Source organism: Hemiscyllium ocellatum, chromosome 3, assembly GCF_020745735.1.
Source record: "Hemiscyllium ocellatum isolate sHemOce1 chromosome 3, sHemOce1.pat.X.cur, whole genome shotgun sequence".
In the NCBI taxonomy this organism is placed as follows: Eukaryota; Metazoa; Chordata; class Chondrichthyes; order Orectolobiformes; family Hemiscylliidae; genus Hemiscyllium; species Hemiscyllium ocellatum.
This window is the reverse complement of record NC_083403.1, coordinates 102,356,709-102,383,361: the sequence shown is the minus strand read 5'-3', so window position 1 is coordinate 102,383,361 and position 26,653 is coordinate 102,356,709. Positions and strand designations below refer to the sequence as shown.

The 26,653-nt window shown below is 38.6% G+C and overlaps 1 protein-coding gene across 1 annotated transcript in view; it reads left to right on the top strand.

Moving 5' to 3' along the window:
* ppil4 (peptidylprolyl isomerase (cyclophilin)-like 4) overlaps positions 1-26,653 on the top strand; it is a 59,407-nt gene that overhangs the window by 22,683 nt on the left and 10,071 nt on the right. The window contains exons 4-8 of the mRNA XM_060852288.1: positions 5,483-5,600; positions 10,995-11,137; positions 11,725-11,821; positions 15,319-15,435; positions 19,466-19,590. Of these exons, the coding sequence (XP_060708271.1) occupies positions 5,483-5,600; positions 10,995-11,137; positions 11,725-11,821; positions 15,319-15,435; positions 19,466-19,590 (600 nt within the window). The remainder of the gene's footprint in view (positions 1-5,482; positions 5,601-10,994; positions 11,138-11,724; positions 11,822-15,318; positions 15,436-19,465; positions 19,591-26,653) is intronic.

The window sequence follows — 26,653 nt, the reverse complement described above, 5'->3', positions numbered from 1 at the left end:
GGTCTTTTCCCCTGGGTGGAGGCATTCAAAGCTAAAGGGAATAGATTTTAGGTGAGAGGGGAAAGATTTAAAAACAAATTTAAAAATTTGGAAATGGGAACCTTTTCATGCAGAGGGTACTGTGTGTATGGAATGAGCTGCCAGAAGAAGTGGAGGCTGGTACAGTGACACCATTTAAAATATACCTGGCTGGCTATAAGGGTTTAGAGGGATGTGGGCCTAATGCTGGCAAATGGGACGAGATTAATGTAGGATATCTGGTTGACGTGGATGAGTTGGACCAAAGGGTCTATTTCCGTGTTTCCGTCTCTATGACTATATAACTCAGCAGATCAGACAACATTGTGGAGAAAAACAAATTACCTTTTCAGGGCAAAGACCATTCACTAGAACAGGTTTATTGATAGATTTATTAAAGAGTGCCAAGCAGCTTTCAAGAAAATGAAGGCAATCCTAATAACTGGTATTCACTACCTTGACCTCATTAAACCCTTTAAAGTGAAGATTGATGTTGGTGACTTCTGGGGGTGGCAAGATGATGTTTCAGACATAGAGAAATTATGCATGATCAAGAATGCACCAAAACTCATTTTCAATTTATCCTGCTTTTTTTAAAGCTTCATTTGCCTCACCAGTTATCATAATAATTTACCTTTTTATAAAGGATCTCTTTGCATCCTGTGAATGTTGTGTCAAATCTGAGGGCCACACAGATAGCTGAGACTTAAGGCTGAACATTGAGTGCTTGTATTTAGATAGTGCTTGGACTATGTTTGATATGCTGAGCAAATGCTACCTTGTTTAGATGAAGTCATCATAACACTTGGGGATATTAGCTTCAGTGTCTTAGTTGGCTGGTTGTGCTAACTTGCCTAACTCCAAACCAGCTGGTTGAACTTCATTTAAAGATTTACTGAATTATCCCCACCTTTAAAGAAAGTTTGGATACATTAATATTTGCTTATGGTGTTTCATTGACCCAGATGATGAACTTTGGACTTTGCTTAGCTATGGCCCTGGTCACATGAAGAAAATGTACGTGGAGTTTGCAAACTGTTCTGTCTCTTTAAATTGACTGAGGCTTTCTGTTTATAGTAATAGCTACAACTCTTGCTCTAAGAAGGAAATATACCTGGAGCTTGCAAACTCTTCTGTCTCTTTAAGTTCACTTAGACTTGTGTTTATTAGAATAGCTACAATGTTTGCTGATCCAAAATTGTTACATTGAAGTAAGTCGATCCTGGCTACAGGTAATTCTGAATAGCCCCAATGTCATTGGTTTGGACATTAAGTTACACACTAAGTGGACTATATAAAGGAACAGGTATCTACTCTCCACTAATGCCAGTTGTAAACATGTGTCGTTCCCAACAGCCTCTGGCGCCTGTATGGAGTTTGCACACACTCCCTATGACTGCGTGGGTTTACTCTCTCAGTCCAAAGATTGGCCATTCTAAATTTCCCGTAGCATCTAGGGATGTGCAGGTTAGTTGAATGAAACGGGAAGTGCAGAGATTACAGGCATCGGATGGGGTGGGGGGGCTGATCTTCGGGGGATCGGTTTGGACTCGATCGGCTTAATGGCCTGCTTCCACAGTGTAGGAATTCTATGAATAGAAGAGTTTGAGTATCATCTGTATCCTTGATATAGTTATAGATTTTGCCATATCATTTGTGGAATGAGGGATTTTTTTCTTATCTGTTAGATATCTCTCATCTACCTTATTTAGCTCTCGTTTTTCACCTTCTGTCCCACAGTTGTAGTTAAAGCTACAATTTGATCTATTCTGTTTTCATTCTGGGCTCCTTTTCTGGAATCACATTTGGGAACCTTAAAAGTCCCATGGGTTTCCCATCCAGCTTTCTGAACAATAGTGTACTACATTGTAGTAACCTGACAAATCAGAAGGGCAAGGGTAGCATGGAAGACAAATTTATAGAACATGCTTGCAGTTGGATTGTGGGAAGTTTCTAGTTGATTAGATAACCATTAATATGATACCCATGTGTAAGAAGGAAGGGAGACAGAAAGCAGTTAGCCTAACATCTGTCATTGGGAAAATACCACAAATCATTACTAATACTAAACTAGCAGGATATTTTAAAAAGTGGAACACAATCAAATAGCCAGCATTGTTTTATGAAAGGGTAATCATGTCTGACAAATTTACTGGAGTTCTTTTGTAACATAACAAGCAGAGTTAATAAAGGGGAATTGGTAGATACAATGTATTTGGATTTCCAGAAGGCATTTGAAAACACCTCATAAAAAAGTTTATTGCAGAAGATGAGCTCACTGTTTGTTGACAAATCCTCAATCTATGTTGACAAAAGAAGTCAGAATTGGGATTAATAGGCCTTTTTCAAGATCGAAAGACTAGTGAAATGCCACAAGGATCAATATTAATGATTTGGAGGCGGAGCAGGGTGTATTGTATCCAAATAGGCTGATGACACAAAAACAGGTGGGCGGGCGTGTTGAGGTGGGGACGTAAGGAATCTGAAAGGGAATACAGATAGCTTGACTGAGTGGGCAAAAGCTTGGCAGATGGTGTTTAATGCAGGAAAGTGATTCTCCTTGCAGGAGCAACAAGTAATTAAGACAAATTGCATTTTGGCCTTTATTGCGAGAGGATGGAGTTTAACGGAAATTAAGTCTTGTTACAATTCTATGAGTTGTTGGTGAAGTAAACCTAAAGTGTTCTGTACTGTTTTAGTCCCTGTGTTTATGAAAGACTATACTGGCGTTAGAGGCATTTACTCCTAATGCCTATATCCATCAAAATGAATTTGCTTTACCATTTCAAATTCACTACTGGTCTCTCCAGCTATTTTCCTTCTGTTTCAAAATGTTTGCCTGCACATGTCAGGAACTAAGTTGTATACATAAAGAATAGTCATTTTTACTGCATCATAATCCATATAAATTTCTTCTTCGAATGATGCATACACTTCATGAGTTCTATCTGTCCATCTGCGTGAGCAGTGTCGAGTCTTCCATTGGTCACTTTATCTATTTTGGTACTTTTCTAAATGAATAAAGAGTGCCACCCCCTTTTCAAATTTTAGTTAAAAATCTCCTTTCTGGACTTTAGGTTAAGCTCAGGTTTTTCATCATCAGAGTAACCTCCTTCTGAGATATTTTTAAACTGTAGCCTTGAAAGCTAGTATTACCTTTCCCTCTCATAGAAACATAGAAAATTGGAGAGGAGAGGGCCATTCAGGCCATCAAGCCAGCTTCGCCATTTGACATGATCTTGGTTGATCTCTACCTTGTTGCAATACTGTCAAACTTTCTCCATATCCCTCGACTCTTTTAGACTCTCGAAATCTGCTTCCACAACCTTCCGTCATAAAGAATTCTACCACTTCTCCAACCTCTTGGTCTAAAATGGCCTACCATGTATCCTAAGGCCTTGTTCTAGACCCCCAGCCAGGCAAATTATCACTCCTGCTTCCTGTTGAGCCCTGTGACAATTTTATATGTTCAGTGGGATATCCTCTAATTCAGAGGTGGGGAACCTTTTCATGTTGGAAGGCCGCATTATGTTTGTTGTAGCCGCATCCAAGAAACTTCAATTGTATATTCTTCAAAATTCACATTTTTTTAAATTGTGGCAGTCAGTCTGTGAGGATTATTTCATTGGTATTTTAAATACATTCTCTTTGGTATTTTAAATACATTCATTAAGATTAAAATAAAAATAATAAAAGATGAAAAAAAACATATTAATAAAAAATAAAAGATTTTGTTCTGCAAAATTTGGATTCATTCAAAAGGCCACACACAATGGCCTAAAGGCCACATGCGGCATTAAGGCCGCAGGTTCCCCACCCCTGCTCTAATTCTTTTAAGCTCCAGTGAATGCAGACCCAGTTGACCCAATTTTGCCAAATCTGTCAACCTAGGAATTGAGCTTATGAAACTTTGTTGCACTTCCTTCAATAGCGACTATATATTTTCGCAGGTAAAGAAACCAAAACCGCATACTGTACTTCAGATATGGTCTCATCAAGGCCCTGTACTCAACTGTATTGCATTCATATTGTGTGCTGCACCTATATGCTTGCTTTCAGTGCATGGACACCTAGGTCCCTACCGAAGTTAACAACTTCATTCTTATCAACTTAGATCTCCTTTTCTCTTTCCTAAAACAAACTTTGCTCAGGTTCTAAAATTTCCATCAACATTTTTCATACTGCCTCATTTCTTTTTCAAGTTCAACCTGCTTTAACTAGTTTTGAATTCTCATTAAGTTGGTTAATTCATGCCTTGGTGTCCCTGGTTCCTCTTATTTTTCAAATGCATTCGTAGCTTTTGCGGAAAAGTCCAGTTTTAATTCCTTTGCCCACTCTATTATCCTATGAACCAAGGAAACCTCTTCTATCTGTAGGAGAGTTGTAGCCACTTCCAGTAACATTTTGGTTTTTATAATATGAGAAACCCTGGATCTCTCAGGGAGATGTCACTTTTTTAAAAGTAAAACTTGAAGTTATCTCGAGAATGTGACTTGAAAGAAGTTCTGGGATTTACATATTAATGAACTGAAACCTGCAAACTATTCTAAAAAATGAAAGACTTAACAGCAATCTAGGTTTCAGTTGCATGATGCTGATTTTTTGCTGTAAATTCTGTGTCTTAAGATCCTGCTCCACTGCTACCTGATGAAGGAGCAGCGCTTTGAAAGCTAATACATCCAAATAAACCTGTTGGACTATAACCTGGTGTTGTGTGATTTTTAACTTTTATTTTACTTATGGTTTATCATTGCATGAGAAAAACATATGATTAAATGACTCTTGGTGTCATCAAGCCATACAGGAGTATAATAGTGAGACAACTCGTCCATGCTGACCAGAATCTCAATCTGACCTTTAATCCTCTAAACCCTTCCTATTCGAATACCCATCTAAATGCCTTTTAAATGTTGTGATTTTGCCCATCATCTCTGTCAGCTTGTTTCTCTCTCACACCACCATCTGCATGAAAAAGTTACCCCTCGGGTCCTTTTTAAGTCTTCCTCCTCTCATTTTAAACCTATGCCCTCTAGTTTTGGATTCTCCCATCCTAGAAAGACCTTGATAATTCATCCTATCCATGCCCCTTGTTATTTAATAAACCTCTATAAGATCAACTCTTAGATTTTACTCAAGGGAAAAAAGCCTCAGCCTTTCAACCTCTTCCAATAACTCAAATCCTCCAGTCCCAGGTCCATCTTAATAAATCTCTTTTTGCACCCTGTCAAGTGTAGCAACATCTTTCCATTGAAAGGTAACCGGAGTTGTATGCATTATTCTAAAAGTGGCCTCACCAATGTCCTGTACTGTTGCAACTTCTATAATCAGTGTTCTGACCAGTGAAGGCAAGTGTGCCAAACATCTTCAGCGATGGACCCTTTTTGACTACTCCATGTCGAAATACAGCTGATTGTGAAGTTGTTTTGACAGTTGTGATAAACATTTTGCTTTCCTTTTTCCACAGTAAGCTGTATGGAGATCAGGCAAGATTTTTTGAGGCAGAAAAGATACCTCGAATTAAACATAAGAAAAAAGGAACTGTATCCATGGTGAATAATGGCAATGATCAGCATGCGTCTCAGGTTGGTTGACACTCAGCACCTGTGTTTTCAATATGCATATGTTTATGGGTATGTATGTATCTAATATTATAGAAGCTAATTTTCAAGGAATAAATTGGATAATTTAAGGAAATCTTGTTTATTATGGCAATACCTTATCAGTGAAGTGCTCTCATTGTAATGTTCCTTTTTTGCTTAATTTTAATCTAACCACAAACTGTTAAAGAAATGAGAACGCTATAAAGATGATGCACATATATGTCTGTCCATATCTCTTGTTATCTTAAGACCTGATCTTCCTGACCATCTAAATGTGTAGAAAGTTATCAGTCAGTATAGAAAGTGATTGGTGACTCTTCAAATTCAGTTCAAACTCTAATTCAAACCTGGTTGTTGATTAAGTTTGTAACACAAGCTGGTAACTTAATTCCTTGATGAACAAATCACTCAGAAACAATAACACTTCCCTTGCATTCTTGATTAAGATTGAAGTGCCAGTGAAAGAGGATGTTGCATGGAATCTATGATTTTAAATTCTAAATATGTAATTGCCCAAATTATACATAGACTTAATTTGTTATGTTTATGTTTTCTGTCTGTCACATACATAGCTGTGCATCAACTAAGCCACACAGAGACACAGCTATATGTTGGTAAACTGCATTATGATTACTCGGGAGTAGAAGATAAAAATGCTTCAACTTTGGCCTAAATTTATGCCTAGATTTTGGTGATATTTTGATGTTTATTGCAAAAAGAAAGAAATGGGTATTTCTGTACACAAACACACTTTTCCTTTGTTGACTATTTTTAATGGTATGAGCTTTTGTCAAGTTTAAAAATAATTCGGCTAAATTAATAATTGTAATACAATGGAGTGAAAAGTTGAACTTTTTAAATATAACCAGTCTTTTTTATTTTGTTGAATTTTGTTCAAAACATTCTTCATACTCCCAAATTCCTGATGGTTTTCACTTTTCTTGAAATCCTGAAACCTAATTTCAAATCTCAGGTTCTTCCTTCTGGTGTCTGGCACGTCTTTGCTTGGGCTTGCCATAATAATGTGGTTTTTGGGATTGGTGGGGTTTAAGTTTACTGTGGCATACTGCTTGACTTCCTAGCCTAAGTCTCCAAATTGCCTGAGAGTACTGACACAGCAGGTCATTGACATTTTAATATGTTGCGTCTAAATTGAATAGTACAGACTGATGCCAGAAAGTGCTATTTTACTCCTGAAATGTATAAATTTACAGCACAGTGAGGTTGCCCAGAAACTTGCAATTTGCTCATTTATAGTCATAGAGGTATACAGCATGGAAATAGTCCCTTCGGCTGAATTCATCCATCCCAACTAGGTTTCCTCATCTTAAGCAGTCCTGTTTGCTGGTGTTTGGCCCATATCCATTTAAGCCTTTCCTTTATGTGTGTCTGTCCAAATGTCTTTTAAATATTGTAAATGTATCCACCTCTGCCATTTCCTCTGGCAGCTTGTTCCATAGACACATCATTCTTTGTGTGAAAAAGTTGCCCCTCCTGTCCCTTTTAAATCTTTGCCCTCTCACCTTAAACTTATACCCACTAATTTTGGACTCCCCCCACCCTAGAAAATAGACACTGGCTATTTATCCTAGCTGTGCCCCTCATGATTTTATAAATCTTTATAAGGTCACTCCTCAACCTCCTACACGTAAGGGATAAAAAGTCCCAGTCTATCCAGGCTGTCCCTATAACTCAAACCTTCCAGTCTCAGTAACATCTTTGTAAATCTTATAATTTATTAATTTAGCAATATCCTTCCTGTAACAGGTCGACCAGAATAGTATGCAGTACTCCAAATGTGATCTTACCAATATCTTGTACAGTTGTAGCATGACGTCTCAATTCCTATACTCAGTGCTCTGAACAATGAAGCCAAGCCTGGCGAACGCCGCCTTCACCATCCTGTCTACCTGTGCTACCACCTCTAACTGTATAAGTCTTGTCCTGATTTGTCTTACCAAATACAATATATCCTATTTATCTGTATTAAACTTCACCTGCTATTACTTGGCACACTGCCCAGTTCAAGATCTCGTTGTACCCTTAGATAATCTTCTTCACTGTCCCCTCTACCACCAATTCTGGTGTCATCCACAAACTACTAACCATGCCTCCTATATTCTCATTCAAATTGTTTATTATATAAATAACAAACAGTAGTGGACCCAGAACCAAACTTTGCAATACATCACTGGTCACAGGCCTGGATCAATTTTATAAAGTCACTTTATAATAATGCAATGTACCTGGATCAATTTTATCCATTCCCTTACGTTGAGAAGTTGGAAAAGAAATAAGGGAGTAACACATTTCTTTTCCAACTCACTGACTTGATTGAGTTTTTTGAAGAAGTAGCAAAGTCAATTGATGAGGGCAGAGTGGTGGATGCGATTGAGGTGGACATCAGTAAAGCGATCAACAAGGTTGGATCTCATGGAATACTGGGGAGCTAGCCATTTGGATACAGAACTGGCTCAAAGGTAGAAGATGGAGGGTGGTGGTGGAGGGTTGCTTTACACAGTGGAGATGTGTAACCAGTGGTATGCCATAGGGATCAGTGCTGGATCCATTGCTTTTTGTCATTTATATAAATGATTTGGATATGAACATACGACGTATAGTAAGATGACCTTAAAATAAGGAGGTGAGGTAGACAACTTTGAGGGTTGCCTTGGAGTACGGTGGTATCTTGATTGGATGGGCCAGTGGGGCAGGGAGTGGCAGATGGAGTTTGGCTTGGATGGGTGTGAGGCACTGCATTTTGAGGATGCAAATCAGGGTGGGACTTATACACTTGGTGGAACCCTGGGGAGTTTTGCTGAACAAGGAGACCTATTTTGTGGTTCCTTGAGAGTGCAATCCCAGGTGGATAGAATAGTGAAGAAGGCGTTTGCTATACTTTCCTTTGTTGGTCAGAGCATTGAGTGTGGGAGTTGGGAGGTCGTGTTGTGCCTATACAGGACATTGGTTGGGCCACTTTTGGAATATAGTGTATGATTTTGGACTCCTGAAGGAAGAATGTTGTCAAATTTCAGAAAAGTTTTATAAGGATGTTGCCAGGGTTAAATGGGTTGGGGCTGCTTTCCCTGGAGCATTGGAGGCTGAGGGGTGACCTTATAAAAGTTTATAAAACCATGAGGGCCATGGATAGGATAAATAGTCAAAGTCTTTTCCTTGGGATGGGTGAGTCCAGAACTAGAGGGTTTAAAGTGACGGGGGGAAAGATATAAAGGGGACCTAAAGGAGCGACCTTTTTTACGCAGAGGGTGGTTTGTGTATGCAGTAAGCTGCCAGAGGAAGTTGTGGAGGCTGGTACAATAACAACATTTAAAAGGCATCTGGATGGGCTTATGAATCGGAAAGGTTTGGAGGGATATGGGCCAAGTGCTGGCAAATAGGCCTAGATTAATTTAGGATATCTGGTCAGCATGAACAATTTGGACCGAAAGACCTGTTTCCTTGCTGTACATCTCTATGACTCTATGACTCTATGACTGTATGACTAACTTCTCAACATAAGGGAATGAATAAAATTGATTTGGGTAAATTGTGTTATTTCATCCCTGTAGGATTAATAGCTAAGACAGTATTGGGCTGGTGATGTTATGGAAGTTTGTATAGCACCCTCACTTGTTAAGTCAGAAAACATGGCGTTCATACTGCACTCCAGGATTTGGGCACATAATTGACATTAGTGAAACTCTGAGAAGCAATATTGTAGGAAGCTTCCACAGTTCAGATAAGATAGTAAACCAGTAACTTGTCCGCCTATTGTCACATTCCTGATGAAGAGCTTATGCTCGAAACGTCGACTCTCCTGCTCCTCGGATCCTGCCTGACCAGCTGTGCTTTTCCAGTGCCGCATTTTTTGACTCTGACCTCCAGCATCTGCAGTCCTCACTTTGTCCTGCCTATTGTCACATATCAGCTGTTGATGGAACTTTAAGACTCTTCCACAAATGAGACAAATTAAGGCCAAGATTGATTTGGTTTTGATTAGCATTCATTTGGACATTTTAAGTCTAACCCACAAGAATCCATGATATGTTCTCAGACCACCTATAAATTTAAAAGACTTGACAATACAAATCTAACAACAACTGAGGCTGCAAGAATTGACATGTTTGAGTCCTTTAGTTTATCTGTTTATTCCCCTGTAGGTTGCTGTTGCCCCATTGTTTCAGATAGTGAATCAGTTCAGGAAACTCCTATGCTGGACTCAGTACATTTCCAAACAGAATCTGCATTTTCTCTCTATTTTGGGGACTGTGCTTTATGATTGTTTTCTTCTGACTATAATGCTCTGCCTTTCTTCAGCACTTCCCATCTCATGACTCATGGTATAAGATATATGTCCCATGTCAGTTTGAAATCCATCTTAGAGTAGGTAACGCAGGAAAACTGGAGTAAATCTCACACACAGTATGTTTTGTTAACCATTTGAAACTATGATCAGTATTGGTCATTGCACTGTTTTCAAACAGCTGCTTCCTGGCTTTCTGCTGACCGTACTTTAAGGAAGCAATGTGAAGTGTCTAACTAATTTAACAAGTCTTATATGTTGCTGCTGTATAAAGGAGTACTTTTTTTAAAAAGCTTCCAGGCAGTATGGCTTGGAGCTCTTAATCTAACAGCTCTCTTTCAAATTGAATATCAGCATTTTTGTATTCAAGTCTGAAAGGGTTAATCCTGATTGAATGCCATAAGCACTACCCACTGTGAGAAACAAGAATAAGAATAACTAACGGTCCTGAAGGAGTCATACTTAGGACCAGATCTTCCTGAAAGTCTCTGTAATAATGTATTCCATATCCTTGTAACATGTAAAAAGTTACAGAAATACAATATTATATCTTGTTTAGAAAGGATTCTTCTAGTTAGACCTATAAATCAGATGGCAATCTTCACCCACACTAGACCATGTGAACCCTTAATGGACGTACAATATGTGAGAAGACATGAATGATGAATAAAGATTACTGTTTTATAGAATCTTCAGCATTCAAATGAAGAAACCATAATTTAGTCTTTATCCATTTGCTAAAGTCCATCACATGGTTTGTTTAGTTTGCTTAAATGGTTTAAGGTGATGTTAACAGACTTTGTTTGAGGGTGTGAATTGTTTGTGATGTAGGTCCTCAGAGGAAGCATGTTTACAGATGCATGTGCCATAATATAGGTTGGCATTGTGAAGGTAATCCTAGAGCATACGGTTTTACTAGAACCAGTTGAATGTGGCTTTTGGGCCTATTGCGTATCACTGGAAGAATGAAGATGTCACAGAAGTAATCTGATTTTTCAAATTCACTGATTTATATTTGTCTTTCTCTTTTTCATCCTATGCTTGTTCCTATTCCCCTCCCTAACTCCATCCAGTTTTTGATCACTGCAGGAGAAAACGTGGATTATCTTGATGGTGTGCATACAGTATTTGGTGAGGTGACTGAAGGCATGGATGTCCTGATGAAGATCAATGAGGCCTTTGTTGACAAGGATTTCTGTCCGTATCAAGATATCAGGTCTGTGTTGTGACAGTACATTAATAGAAAAATATAGCAAACAATACATTGACATGATTTAGTTTAAAAAAAAAGATTTGTTGTAGCTTTTGGCTATTAAATAAAATATTTGAATTAAAACATGCTGAACGGTCATGATATATTCTTGATCTTATCATTAGGAAACTTGGGTTCTAAAGAAGTCAGAACCATGTGTAGCTTTAAGTTTGATTTGCATTTAAATATTGTAGGTTAAGGGAAAAAACATATTATTAATTTCATTTTAATTTTTAGTTCTGAGGGTAGTGACCTCTTGTGACTACGTTTGGTGACTGACTACCAAGATCCATATCTTCTGACAAGCATGAAGTAATTTCATCACACGCTGTCATTGAATTATGTTGTGTTCAGAAACCTTTATTTGTTTAAAAAATGTGCATAGAAACTGTTCAGCTATCATTTGAGGTTTTGTTCTATAATATGAAACTATAATGATTAACTCATGTGATGTCAATTTGTTCTATTATATAAGAAATATCTAATTCCTGTTCTGTTAATTCAGTCTTTCCAGGTTTTATCCTTTAATGTACATGTCTGTTTAATATTAGGATAACCCACACAGTGATACTGGAGGATCCATTTGATGATCCTGCAGGTTTGCAAATTCCAGATCGCTCACCAGAACCCACCAAAGAACAGCTTGATGTGAGTATTTACTTAAACATTTTCTGCATCTATTTACATTGAGAAAAATACACATTTTGTGCATCCTTTTCAACTGACTTAACTCATATTTTATGTGGCTGCAATATTTGTGCATACATATATAATAGATATTGATGTCACATGGCAATGAAATTGCAGATCACGAGTGGTGCTCAAATGAAGTGAGGTTAGAAAGTGTGGGATAATTGGATCAGGACACCAACAATCTTTTTAATATTGTTATGATATTTCTATATTTGTGGGACTGCCTTTATAAACTTGCCAAATTTCTAATTTCCTTTTCTTCTCAGACCAGCATTTGTTGCGCACTGTTATTGCCCTTGCTAGGCTTCACCATGGAAGGACAACAGATTTTGTTCTCTGAAGGATATTAGTGTATCAGATAGTCCTAAATAAAACCTTTCAATGGTGTTTTATGTTTGTGCTTATTGAGACTAGCGTTTAATTCCAGACTTAATAATTGAATTCAAATTCCTCCAGTTGCTATGGTGGGACTAGTACCTTTATTCATATAGCATAAGTTAAACTCCTTGAATTATTACTCCAGTGACATTACCACGACCCCAGTCTTGAGTGGTACCCGCTCTTGTTCTAATTGACAAGACTAAGTGGTATACCTAACACAAACATTTTCCATTATAACAGTGGACATAATTTAACTTGCATAAAGTGCATGTAAGATAATTTCTTACTTCTGTCAGCACGACTGTTTTCAATAGTTTTTGAATATTTTGGCTTTTTTAATTCTTTAAAAGCTAAACTTCTAAAAGTCTTAAAAACAAGATTATAAATTATAAAAACTACCATTTAATATGTATGTGTACATGTACATAGTCATAGTCATAAAGATGTACAGAACTTTGGTCCAGATGGTCCAACCCATCCATGCCCAGATACCCCAACCCAGTCTTTCTAATGTCACAAATTGGAAGGACTGTACAGTGACACTGCCCTGTGGTAGCTCAGTTGCTCTGACTTCTGCAAATCACTGAAAGTAATGTACTCATTTTATAGGAGAGTTATTTGACAATGAGAAGGAGTTGAGATGAAGCAGTCCAAGAAGCTGAATGATGATTTTGCTAATTTATGGAAGCATTACATAGAAGAGGAATTGCTGTATTGAAAAGAAATATGCTCATTTCATTTGTATTCTTATCACATCACATGAAGAATGCAGTTAATGGCTAATTATAGCAATCAATTAGTCTGAAGCAAATTTGAATGGAAGGTGATTTACCCAATGGTAAACAGTTTTGGAAACCATCAAAGGTCACTGTTGCTCCCAAGGACTTGTAATGCCAGGTGTCAAATTACCTATACGTCGTATGTCAAAACATTCTGACAGTTTCTGAAGAAAACTATGAAATTTGCATTTAATCAATGCCAACTATTTGACTGTTTCCCTAAGGACCTTGTTCTATAGCTTGAACAATTCCACACTAAAATAAGGTTTCCACAGATTAGTTTGAATTAACTCCATTCAAGCAGACCCAATGTTCTCTGGTTGTAATGTTCTGCACAACGGGAAATAGTTTGCAATTGTTGACAGTACCCAGTCACTTTTAAAATCCTAAAACCAACCAACCAAATCACTTTTTGGCCTGTTATTTTTCTTTCCAGGCAACGTGTTCCATTTTTATATGACAGCCATCTGAATTTCTTTTCTTGACATTTCAAACAGTGCTGATTCTAACTTGGCTAGTTGTTGGAATTCTGTTACCTTTGGAGCACAAACCAAATTATTGAAATCATTTTAATTTAATGGAAAATGCCAAACATAAGTATTCTAAAGATATGCAGGGAAGGACCTTATTTGTTTTGAGATTCACGGAGGTGGAATAACCTTCAGCTGACCTGATGAGAATGATTAATGTATCTCAGCAAGCAGATTTAGTCAAATCAAGACCATTCTGAGAGGTGCGACAAGGCTGCTAGTGCTACAGGCCTGATGAGATGTGGTAGTGAATGATTGTTAATACTGGTGTTTCTGCAAGGATTTTGAGCATTGTTCATTTGGTTAGAGTATGTAATTTTCTCTGTTCTTGATCATTTCATTGAATCTGAGACAATACACATTCATTATATTCTGAGGTATTGCTAAAGCTGGGAGAAGGAGGTAGGAAAATGAAATCAAATATCTTGCATTTGTAATTTGTAGGTCTGTGCGAATTGCAATTGAAGGTCATTGCAGACACAAATTTGAAGTATAGGTACTAGAAACAAAAATGAGCGTGATTCTGGATGGGATGAAGTTAAAACATGTCTAACAAGTATGGAACGTCATGAGCAAATTAGTGAAAGTGCTCAGGTCAGATTGCATCAAATAACAAAATGGTGAAATTACATAAATGACATTGGAATGGTATGAAAGTTGATAAAGATGAAATCAGTGGCATTTTTCTTCTGACTAAGCTATACAGGCGTTCACAAGTCAATTTTTGTTTAAAAATCAAGTACCCAAACAACAACATACAACACACTTAAACTAATCCAAGGAGTGGCAGATGAAGTTTCATTTAGATAAATGTGAATTGCTGCATTTTGGAAAGGCAAATCAGGGCAGGACTAATACACTTAATGGTAAGATCCTGGGGAGTGTTGCTGAACAGAGAGATCTTGGAGTCCAGGTTCATAGTTCCTTGAAAGTGGAGTCTCAGGTTGATAGGGTAATGAAGGAGGTGTTTGGTTTGCTTTCCTTATTGGTCAGAACATTAAGTATAGGAGTTGGGAGGTCATTTTCTAGCTGTACAGGACATTGTAAAGATCACTTTTGGAATATTGTGTGCAATTCTGGTCTCCCTCCTATAGGAGGGATGTTGTGAAACTTGAAAGGGTTCAGAAAAGATTTACAAGGACATTGCCAGGGTTGGAGGGTTTGAGCTACAGGGAGAGGCTGAATAGGCTGGGGCTGTTTTCCCTCGAGTGTCGGAGGCAGTATAGAAGTTTATTAAATCATGAGGGGGCAAGGATCTGGTAAATAGATAAGCTCTTTTCCCTGCAGTAGAGGACTCCAGAACTCGAGGGCAGAGGTTTAGGGTGAGAGAGGAAAGATTTAAAAGGGACCTAACAGGCAACTGTTACAAGCAAAGGCTGGTGCACGTATGGGACGAGTTGCCAGAGGAAGTGGTGGAAGCTAGTACAGTTAGAACATTTAAAAGGCATATGGGTGGGTACATGAAAGGGTTTAGAAGGATATGGACCAAGTGCTGGCAAATGAGTCTAGATTAATTTAGGATATCTGGTTGACATGGAAAAAATTGACCAAAGGGTCTGTTTCCATGCTGTACATCTTTATGACCTTATAATTGTCTATGCACCACACACCACATAAGAAAGAGGGTATAATGATCACAAGTTCTGATGTTGGAGTTAAAACTGCATGGTATACAGAGAAAGGTACGTTTTCTTGCATGCTTTCAATATTCTTTAGTACTAACAATACTCTTGATTAATTTTTAAAATATGATTTTATTTAGAGTGGCAGAATAGGAGCTGATGAAGAAATAGATGATACCAAAGGAAAAACTGCAGAGGAAATTGAAGAAGTGCTAGCGGAAAAAGAAGCAAAAACCAGAGCAATACTGCTGGAAATGGTAAAGAAATTAATCACAAACCTTTAAAAGAGCATTAATATGTTTTGAGAGTACAGATGATGCATTCCAAACTGTTCAATGTTTTCCAACCAACAGGTGTGAAGACGAGAATTCATTCTCCCCATTGTTATTCACCTACCAGAGTAGACGAGAGCTATATTTTGTTTCAGCAGCTATGTGATGTTGTGAGAGTATCTGAGAACGTTGATGGTCACGTGAACCAACAGATGTGTAGGAAAATTATGAGAGTTATGCAGTTTGGTAGATGGATGATAGGTGGCATTTAATACTCACAATGTGAAATTCAGATTGAAAAGCATGGATGATTGAAGCATACAGCAAACAGAAACAAGATCTGCAGTTATATGGTGTCTTTCACACAACCCCAGGATATTTTTAAAAGTGCTTTGCTGACAGTGAACAAAGGGTAATCACTGTTGAAGCATGGGAAACGTTCACACTAATAGAACCCATAAAAAGCAGAGTTGTTGGTGAAGAAAATGCTTTTCCACTTTTTCAAAATAGAATAATTGAATCCTTTACTCGAGGAGGCATCAAGTTATTATTTGTAAATTGAAGATGTACAACAAGAAGCATCTGCCTTCTGCTTAGATCTCTGGATGGATCATGAACTTAATGTTATAACTCGGGCAAAAGTGGAACTGACATAGTACAGAATATAGGAAATAATGGTAGGCATTTCATCTAACCTATAGTTAAAAAGGCTGACAATGTTAAGAGTCTAGAATCTGTGCATAAGTCATATTAATGTTTAACGATGCATTATTCAGTTCACATTTACAATACCAGTCATTAGAAATGCCAGTCATTAGAAATGTTGCAGAAAGGATCTGCACTAATAATAGAGTGTAAAGGGTTTCAGAGCAGTTGGGTATCTTATTAGAGGATTTAACCATTTTAATCAGTATAGAAAGACTCAATAAACTAGAGCCAGAGAATTTAGGGGAAATCCATTGAATTGAAGTTAAGTTTGGAACAGATAGTAAGAAGTAGTTTTTTTTTCCCTCCGAGACAATACTTTATTTTGGATTATCCCACCGAACAACTTAGTAGAAACATTAACAGCAGCATTAGACAGTGTAGAATTTGTGAAATATTGCCATGTTCTCACTTAAGCCCCACTTAGCATTCAGGTGGGATTTATTGGCCTGAGAAGGTTCACTGAAGATTCAGAAGAATGATGGAGGGATTTTAAGTGTTATATAGCCTTCCTTGTGTGTATGCATAAGGAGTGATCTAATCTAAGTAATTAAAGGATTTGATAGGGTAGATAGAAACTCTTTTCATTTGTGGGAGAGGAAAGAACGAAGGATATAATCTTAAAATTAGAATTGGGCCATTCATGATGAAGCCAGTCAACACTTACTTTTCACAAAAACATTGGACACACAGAATTCTCCTTCCCCAAAATAGATGTTGCGATTGACAGAATGTTTGCCAGACAAAATTTAAGGATTACAAAAACAAGTTAAATGAAGTTAAACATACACAAGAACTTAGGTACATGTGACAATAATAAATCAAATCAAAATGAACATAAGAAATAAGAGTGAGATAATAGAACAGGCATCATGGTGGCTCAGTGGTTAGCACTGCTGCCTCACAGCACCAGGGTCCCAGGTTCAATACAGCCTTGGGTGACTGTCTGTGTGGAGTTTGCACATTCTCCCCGTGTTTGTGTGGGTTTCCTCTGGGTGCTCCGGTTTCCTCCCACAGTCCAAAGATGTGCAGGTCAGGTGAATTGGCCGTGCTAAATTGCACATAGTGTTAGGTGCATTAGTCAGAGGGAAATGGTTCTGGGTGGGTTACTCTTCAGAGGGTCGGTGTGGACTTGTGGGGCCAAAGGGCCTGTTTCTACACTGAAGGGAATCTAATCTAAACTACAGTATAGTACAAGAACAGGCCCTTCAGCCAACCATGTTTTTGCCAATCAAGAAGCTATTCTAAACTAATCCCATCTGCCTGCACATGGTCCACATTGCTTTATTCCCTGCCTGTGGCTGTTGAAATTCTTCTTAAATATTGCTATCCTATCTGTTTCTACCACCTCCCCTGGCAGAATGATCCAGGACCTGCAATTCTCTATGTTTGAAACAAACTTGTCTCACATATCTCCTTTAAGTGTTTCTCCTCTTACCTTAAACCTATGTCCCCGAGAATTTGATATTTCATCCTGGAAAAAAGACATTGATAGTCCACTCTATCCATATCTGTCATAATTTTATACATCTTACCAGGTCACCCCTCTGCCTCCAATGTTCTGGCGAAAATAGTCCAAGCTTGTCCAACTTCCCTATAAGCTAATACACTGAATCCAGGCAACATCCTGGTAAACCTCTTTTGTACCCCTCTAGACCCTCCACATCCTTACTAGATGTGACCATAACTGCACATAATACTCCAAATGTGGTCTAAATAAAGTCTTATACAGCTGCTATATGACGACAACCATAATACTCAGTGCCCCAGCTGATGAAGGCAAACATGCCATATGCCACCTTTACCACCTTACCCAGTGTTGCCACTTTCAGGGAGCTATGGACTTACACCCCAAGATCCCTCTGTATATAAATGCTCCTAACGGTCCTGCCATTTACTGTATTTTTACATCTTGCACTTGACATCCCAAAACTCACCCCCTCACACTTGTCCAGATTAAGCTCCATCTGTAATTTCCTCACTCAGTTTTCCAATCAATATTCTGCTGTATTCTTTGACAATCTACCTCACTATCCACCTCTCCACCAAAGTTTATGCCGTCTGCAAATTTACTAATGAGACCACATACATTTTCATATCTTGGAAACAACAGCGATCCCTGCAGAATACCAATAGTAACAGACCTCCAATTAAAAAACACTACCCTCTATCTTCCCGGACTAAGTCAATTTTGTATCAATTACAATTCACTGTGGATACCACTGTGTGACGTAATATTCTGGACCAGCATATCATGGGATACCTTGTCAAATGCTCAAATACATGTAGACAACATCCCTGCCCTACATTCATCAATCATCTTCATGATCCTGCTCTGTCATTTAGTAAGATAATGGCTGAACATCTACATCATCTCTTGCTTCCCATTCCATCTTCTTTCCTCTAGACTCTCTTGTTAACCAAACTCCTACATTTTAGTTTAATTGAACAGTAGAATAAAATACAGGGACAGAATGGTCTGTCAGTGGTTTTTATGTTCATGGTTATACATATGAAAGGAATTAGTCAAACGTCATCAACTTTTTTTTGAACTGGAAATTTATTTCCTGCCACCTTGCTAGATTTGCTAAAAGATTGTTTATGTGGATATTATTTTTGTTTTGTTATCAGTTAGACAGATGACTATCAATGAAAAGGATCTAAAATATTTAAAAGTTGCACTATTAAGGCTATTAAGCAAGTATCCTTTGAGAAGCTGAAAGTATGACTTCCTGTATAAGCTGTTTATGTATGTGACAAACAAGTACATAATGCATGCAGGGCTTGTATTTATTGATATTTAAAATCGGATTTAGGTAATATATATTAAATATGGGAAATGGTCTCAGAAAATGCAAAGGTCTTGTACTTGTAAATGGCACTGAACATTTATTCATTAGAAGCATAAATGAAAAACATGTAAAAACTAGAATGAAATCACAACATCCAGATTAGTGCTTTTATATGCAGTCCAGAGTACCTGTGGATGCTGACCCAGGAAGGAAAAGTTAGGAGGGGATGACAGAAAGATTAGTCACAAATTGAGTTTTAAGAATCGTCTTTAAGGAAAAAGAGGAATGTCAAGAGAAATAACATTCACCAAGTTGTACTATATGTTTCATTAAAAAAGTTTATTGATTTATGTTAACTCACTGGAAAAGATAAATGAGAATGATATTGCCTTTGAAAAACCCCTTTGATTAATACATTTACTGGTATAAGTTAAATTTAACTATACTGTTGAGATATTCTGTACATGTTATTTTTCCAGAATAATTGCTGATGAGACCCAAATCTTAATTTTTAACAGGTTGGAGATCTACCAGATGCAGAAATAAAGCCACCTGAAAATGTGCTGTTCGTTTGTAAACTCAATCCAGTCACCACAGATGAAGATTTAGAGGTCATTTTTTCAAGATTTGGGCCAATCAAGAGGTACTTTTTTGTGAAGCTATTGATGATATTGTTCCATGACACTGAACTACTTTTTATCTCAAATGTTACTTAAAATATTGATGATCAGTTGACTCTTAATTATCTTTTGAAGTGGGTGAGTAAACCAGTCAAACCATGAAACAAATGGTAAAACATGACAAGAATTAAATTGTACAGGCCACTAAATAGTGATTAAGGTATTAAATCAGGATATGTCAAGGATCCACCCTGGCAAAATAACACCCTGGCTATGATGCGATCTGACTTTTTTTTGTAAATATATTTATTAGCAAACTTTTTTAACTTTATAAACATATTGATTGTATTTTTCAATAATTTTATAACAAATATCAGTAGAATAAAAAGAAAAAAACAAGTTACAATAAACTACTGTCTACTAACCACTATCCTACCCTATAATGCAAAACAAACCCTAACACTGTGCAAAGCAACACCAAAAAAAAGCAAAAAAAAACACAACATACAGAACAAAGGAACGGGAGCATTGTATATGTATCCGAATTAAGCAAGGAGACCCCCTCCAGTGCCCAGGGCTTGACAAATCTAAGCATCCTGGTTAAGCAAACGCCCTAGTTAAGATAACTGACAAATCTATATCCAAATAACTCAAGTAGAGTTGCCATTTCTTATAAAAGTGGTCTATTGTGTTGTGCACCATGTTTGTAAAAAAAGTCCAAGGGAATGTTTCCATAATTAATTTCTGCCATCCCAGCAAGCCCAGCGGGTTCTCAGACACCCAATTCATCAGAAAATTCTTCTGTGCACAGTATGCAAGAATATTAAATAGTTTCTTCCCATAAATTCAGTAGACCTAAGAGGAGAGATATCGGGTCTACTTTGACTTCTGTCCTCAATACCCTCCCTATCTCTCCTGCCACAGTGTTCCAATAAAACTGAGCCTGTGGCATGTCCAGAAGCATTTGGGGCATGCTGAAGATGGCCCTTTTTTAAACTTCACCACACAGGCTGGTGCCAGATAATCTCTGTGCAGAACTTTTAACTGCATAGTGCATGTTCTATTACAGATTGAGATCTTTCGAGTATTCTCTCATGTTTCAGAAAAAAATCTCCACTCCTAATTCTTGTACCCAGACCTCTCATAACCGGTTAATATCCTGCCAGGCCCAGCCACCCAGCAAGCGATAGAGGGCACTAACTGAAAGGGTTCTTGCGGAACATAGCAACAACCTCTCTCTATCGTGTTTGTAGGGCTTAGTGAGAAGCGTAGTCTTCTTCTGGATGAAATCCCTAACCTGAAAAAAAACGGAACACGTCTCTGTTGGGCAACCAGTACTTGCGACTCAGTTGCTTCAAAGACATCATAACCTCCCCCTCAAATAAGTCTCCCAAAATAGAAACTCTTCTTGCTGCCCATTAGTTTGAATCCTGAGTCCATCATTCCTGGTTGGAACCCTGAATGCCAACTATAGGCGTAAGTGGCAAAGTCTTGGATAAACAACCCACTCTGAAGCATCATCCTTCATGCCTTGACTGTACTAATGACAATGGGGTTCTGGTAGTGGTCCATAACTGTCCTCATCTTATCCATGAACAACAGGTTAATAAGAGGGCACTTTACCTGGGAGGCCTCAATATCCAGCTATATTGAATTTGGATCATTACCCACCCAATCACAGACAAAGACAGCAGGGAACTCAATTGATACCTCCTGATGTTTGGGAAATCAATTCCTCCTCCTCCTTGAGGCAACTGCAATTCTGTAAGTTTGATGAGGGGCCGCCCACGATGCCAGACAAAGGAACCAAACCACCCCATAAGCTTCCGCAGCGTTGACCTGAGAAACATTACAGGGAGCATACGCATGGGATAAAGCAAACGAGGAAGAACATTCACCTTAATGAGAGATATTTGGCCCAGCCATGAAATTGGAAAAGCCTCCATCTCTGGAGATCTCGTCTAATATTGTCGAGCAAGTGAGTCCGAAATAACGGATCAAACTTGGGGGTAATAAAAATGCCTAGGTATTGGAACCTGCCCGTGACCACTTAAAAGGGAACTTCAGGCCACCTTCAACTTCTGGCATATGCTTAAGGTTCCCCAAAGGCATAGCCTCCGATTTTGCAAAGTTAATCTTGTATCCTGAAATATCCCCAAATGAATTGATACATTGTATCAAATAGGGTATGGAGGCATTGGGTTTGATAAAAACAGAAGGACATCATTCACATACAATGTAATCTTGTGTGCCTTTGATCCCACTGCTGGAGCAGTTATGTGGATGTACTGACAAATGGCCTCTGGCAACGGCTCTATCATCAACGTAAACAACAACAGCGAGAGTGAGCAGCCTTGCTGATTACTCCTACCAATCCTAAAATTCCCAGACTGCACCCAATTGGTGATGACTGCGGCCAGAGGATTGCGATATAAAACCTCCACCCACCTAACAAAGACTCCACCCAACCCAAACTGTTCTAAGATGTAAAAAAGATATGGCCATTCCACCCAGTCAAATGCTTTCTCTGCATCTAAGGAAATCACCAACCCCTGAATTGATTGCTGCTGACAAACTTGGACCATATTCAGTAACCTTCTAATATTATTAGAGGACCTACTAAAGCCTGTTAGTAGGTCCTCTTTAATAATATGGGGCAACACCTTTTCCAATCTCATTGCCAAGATCTTGAAATCTGAATTTAATAGAGAGATAGGTCTGTATGAGGCACAATCCTCAGGAACTTTCCCCTTAAGAATTAAGGAAATATTAGCTTCTCTCAAAAATGGTGGTAGGTATTCATACATATATATAGGAGTGATTGTACATCTCCAACATCGGCCCTGACAGAATCCCTATAAACTCCTTATAAAACTCACCCAGAAGACCATCAGGGCCAGGCGCTTTCCCACTCTGAAGGTGCCTAGCTGCCTCCTGTATTTTCTGAACTGTTAAGGGGGCATTAAGGAGAGAAGCCTGTTCCAAGGTTCCTGGGAGGTCCAAGTTCTTAAAAAAGGGGCTCCATTTTAGCCCTTCTGCCCTCGCAACCTTCAGACCGATACGATTCAGAGTAAAAGCTCCGAAAAGCCTCATTAATCTTTTGAGCGTAGTATGTAAGGACCCCAGCGCTGTCTCTGATTGCCTTAGTGGATTGGGGATCATGCTTTTTCCTAGTCAGGTACGCTAAATACTTCCCTATCCTATCCCCATATTCGAACAGCCTTTGTCTAGCAAAAGTAAGTTCTTTCTTTGGGTTTTGTGTCAGTATTGAATTCAAGGCAACCTGGAGGGCTGTAATCCACTGTAACTTAGTCACCGAAGGTCTCAGCGGCTTTTAAGTAGATGCCGCTGTTCCTCCTTCTGTCATTTTTGGCCAGCCGAATAGGAAATAGCTAATACCCTAGCAAAGGCCTTAGCAGTCTCCCATAGCATAGACAGACTACTAGCCGTGCCTGAGTTGATAGTCCAGAATTCCTGAAACTCCTTCAAAATGTACTTCACAAATTTGGATTCCTTGAGGAGAAAAGGGTCCAAATGCAGTGTGGCAAACCTAGCCCTTCACTCTTGGCCTTAACCTCCAAATATGCCGCCGCGTGATTGGATACAGCTATATTCCCAATTCTACAACCCATAATCGGATCTAGGAGGGCTGAGGGAGCCAGAAAGAGGTCAATCCTCGTGTGACATTTATGTGGGTTTGAAAAAAAGTTGAAGTCGCTGCCATTAGGGTGAAGACATCTCCAAATATCCACCAATCCCAACCCCTCGCATAAGTCAGCCACCTGCTTGGCCTGCGAAGAAATAGTTGGGGACCCACAAGTATGCCCACTGTCTGATCCAAAAGACAATTAAAATCCCCCCCTGTAATAATGGGCCCTGTTCCAAAAGCACTCAACTTAGTGAAAGCACTAATCAAAAATTTGAGGGGATGCGCCAGAGGACAGTAGACATTTAAAATGCCATATTCCTCCCCAAGTATCAGGGCTTTAAGTATAATAAACTGTCTCTGCTCATCTTTCACCTGCTCTAATAATGTGAACAGAAGATTTTTCTGAATAAGTACTGCCACTCTCCTACTTTTTATAGTAAAGGATGAAAAGAATACCCGGTCATAACCCCCCCGTTGTAATTTCAGGTGTTACCCATCATCAAGATGAGTTTCCTGCAACAAAGCGATATCAACCCTTTCCTTCGTAAGACTAGAAAGCACTTTTTTCCTTTTAACAGGCGAATGACTTCCCTTAATACTCCAGGTGCACCATTTAACAAGACACTATGCCATATCCCCTTTGAGACCCTTGAAGCCCTCGGAGGGAAAACCCTGCTTACAAAGCGGTGAGCACAGGTAAATAAAGACTTATACAGTCGAAGAACTATATATACAAAAACTACTCTATCATAACTCTAAACAACTATTACGCCCAAAAACAACAAGAAAACCAACTATAAAACCTTGAATGGAAGACTCTTCCCCCTGCCCAAAGGAGACACTCACCCTACCCATCTCCTCCTTCGCAACTCCTTCAAACGCTGACTGTGCCCCAACCTTAGGCCAGAAAAAAAAACAAGGAGCTGATCCTTAAATCAATAGGAAAAAGACAAAGTGAGGATGAGCACTCCACCCATCCCTGGCTTCATGTCACCCCTACTTGTGGCTAAAAGAGAAACAGCAAAGGGAGACAACAAAGAACATCCACAAAATTTCCCATCAGAAAATCCAGTTATTAAAAAAATAGGAACAACTTATTCCAAGGTCTTCTCCCCCCCCCACCTTTCCAAAAAAGAAATTATTAGGGAGAAAGAAAGGAATTAAAAAAAAGGAAGGGAAAACATGGGGAAAGATAGAAAAGAGAACATTAACTGTATTCTTCAGGCCAATCGTCTATTTTAAAGTCTCCACAAAGTGTTTAGCTTCATCCGCCAAGTCAAATGTATGAACTGAGTCCTCGTGGCTGAAACAAAGCACTGCGGGGTATCTCATGGAGTACTGGATGTCCAGATTCCTCAGCCTCTTTCTAACTTCATCAAAGGGTTTCCTCTTTCGAATTACAGCCTCAGGAGAGGCTGCTGCTGCTGCAGTTTCTGGTGTGGTAGGTGCTACAGGGGAGTGTCCTCCCTGCTGCTGTTTGCTTGCTCCTTTTCCCTTTGGCATCCTTCCCACTCCTAAATATTAACAAATATGTGTTCTGTAAGGTTTTAAACTAATAATTCCACCACATAAGTTGGCCAGGGATGGCAAAAAACATCAGCATGCTTTGGCTGTTAGGCAGAGCTGTCCACAGCAGTTCTACAAAATCGCCGCCATCTTGCCGAATCGTGATCGGACTCATTTTTAAAAATATTATTGGCGTCCATGTAAAAATATCTTACAACTTTTTCAAAAAGGGATACTAAAGAAAAGGCATTGGGTACAACAGCAACAATGTTGTACCTTAGAGGAATATGGAGGTTGGATGGAATAATTCTACTCGAGAACTTGAGAGGACACTCAGCCTAGTTTGTGAGTGAAACAAGACTGCATTTTTGATTTCAGTGAATGAGAATTTGACCTTTTCAAACAACAACAACTCATTGCTTCCTGTTTCCTTACTTGCAATTCATCCAAACAAAATAGTGAACCGAAAATCCACCAGAAGTCATCTTTACTACTTGTGGAGGAGTTCAATTTGTTGGAATCTACTTCACTGTCTCCAGCAAAGGGAATTCAGCTGTTCAGGAAGACACCTCAGTGCCAGCAACTTATGTATAATGAAAAACTTTAGGCACACAGCCACTGTTTAGACTATCTATGTCTTATAATTTTTCATGAGTTTAACTATTACTTAGCCGAAGTACATCATTAATATTGTGCAGTTATCATTTCATTTCTCTTCAGATTTCAGTATATGCGTTTTTTAAAAGGATAGATACAGTGTATCTATTCAAAATCCAAACTGTTTCCCAGTAACATTTGCATCTTTGTCTAAATTGTTTAAACTGGTTATTTGTTGAGTGAAGAAACTTTGCTGACTTATTCTTAACACTAAACCTGATCAGTGTGATACTTACAAAGTTGGCCATTATCATCAATCCAGTTAAATACTCAAAGCTAACTATTGCCCTATCAGCCTATTCTTAGTTACAAGCGGAATAACAGTAAATATTGTCAATATGATCATTGGACACTCATAAATATCTTGCTTTCCAGCAAGGTCACTCCAATACATTGCAATCTTATGATACAAATTGAATTTCAGATTTAAATTTTAAATGACTACTCTTGAACAAATATGGCATAAAGGAACCTTAATAAATTGAAGTCATGGGAATTTGGGGGAAGACTCTCCAATAATTTAAGTCATGTCTGACACAAAGGAAGATGGTTGTCAGTCTCATCTAAATTGCATGCCATTACTGCTGGGGTTTCTTCAAATATTACCCTTGACCCAGTTATATTCAACAGAATTTTTGCTTCTGAAAGTATCTTTTAAATCCAATCACAAAAGCTTAGATTATGAAGCAGTTGGGACCCCACTCTGCTACATGAAGCAAGACCTCATCAACATTTAGATATGAGCTAGTATGTACACAATAATATTCGTAAGGCGTATGGGCTAGGCAATGATTATCAACAAGGAAGTTTGCTTTAGTGTCTTCCACTGTCGGAGCTGAAGTGCCTGGCAACAGTTCCCATCATTCCTAATGTGCCAGCCACTTAAATATTGTGGCTGAGAGAGAGAAATTAAAGGTTGGATATTCTGTAGCAAATGCAGTCAATGTTATTATTGTGATGTATTTTTACATTCTTAATAAATGGCACTGATACAACACATTGCACAATCTTATTTTGCCCTCAGTTGTTTACACTGAAAGAACTGCTGCCCATCCCTAATAACCCTTGACCTGAATAGCTTAATAATCCACTTCAGAGTGGAGTTCATCATCAATCATTGTGTAGGTCTAGAGTCACTTTTAGTCAAAGGAAACAGATTAAAGGAAGGAGGGTGATCTGATGATAAACTCCTCTCTGAAGTGGCTGAGCAAGCCACTCAGCTAAAGTGTTGTCAGGCATGGTCAGCAAATGCTGTCCTTATGAACAACATCCAC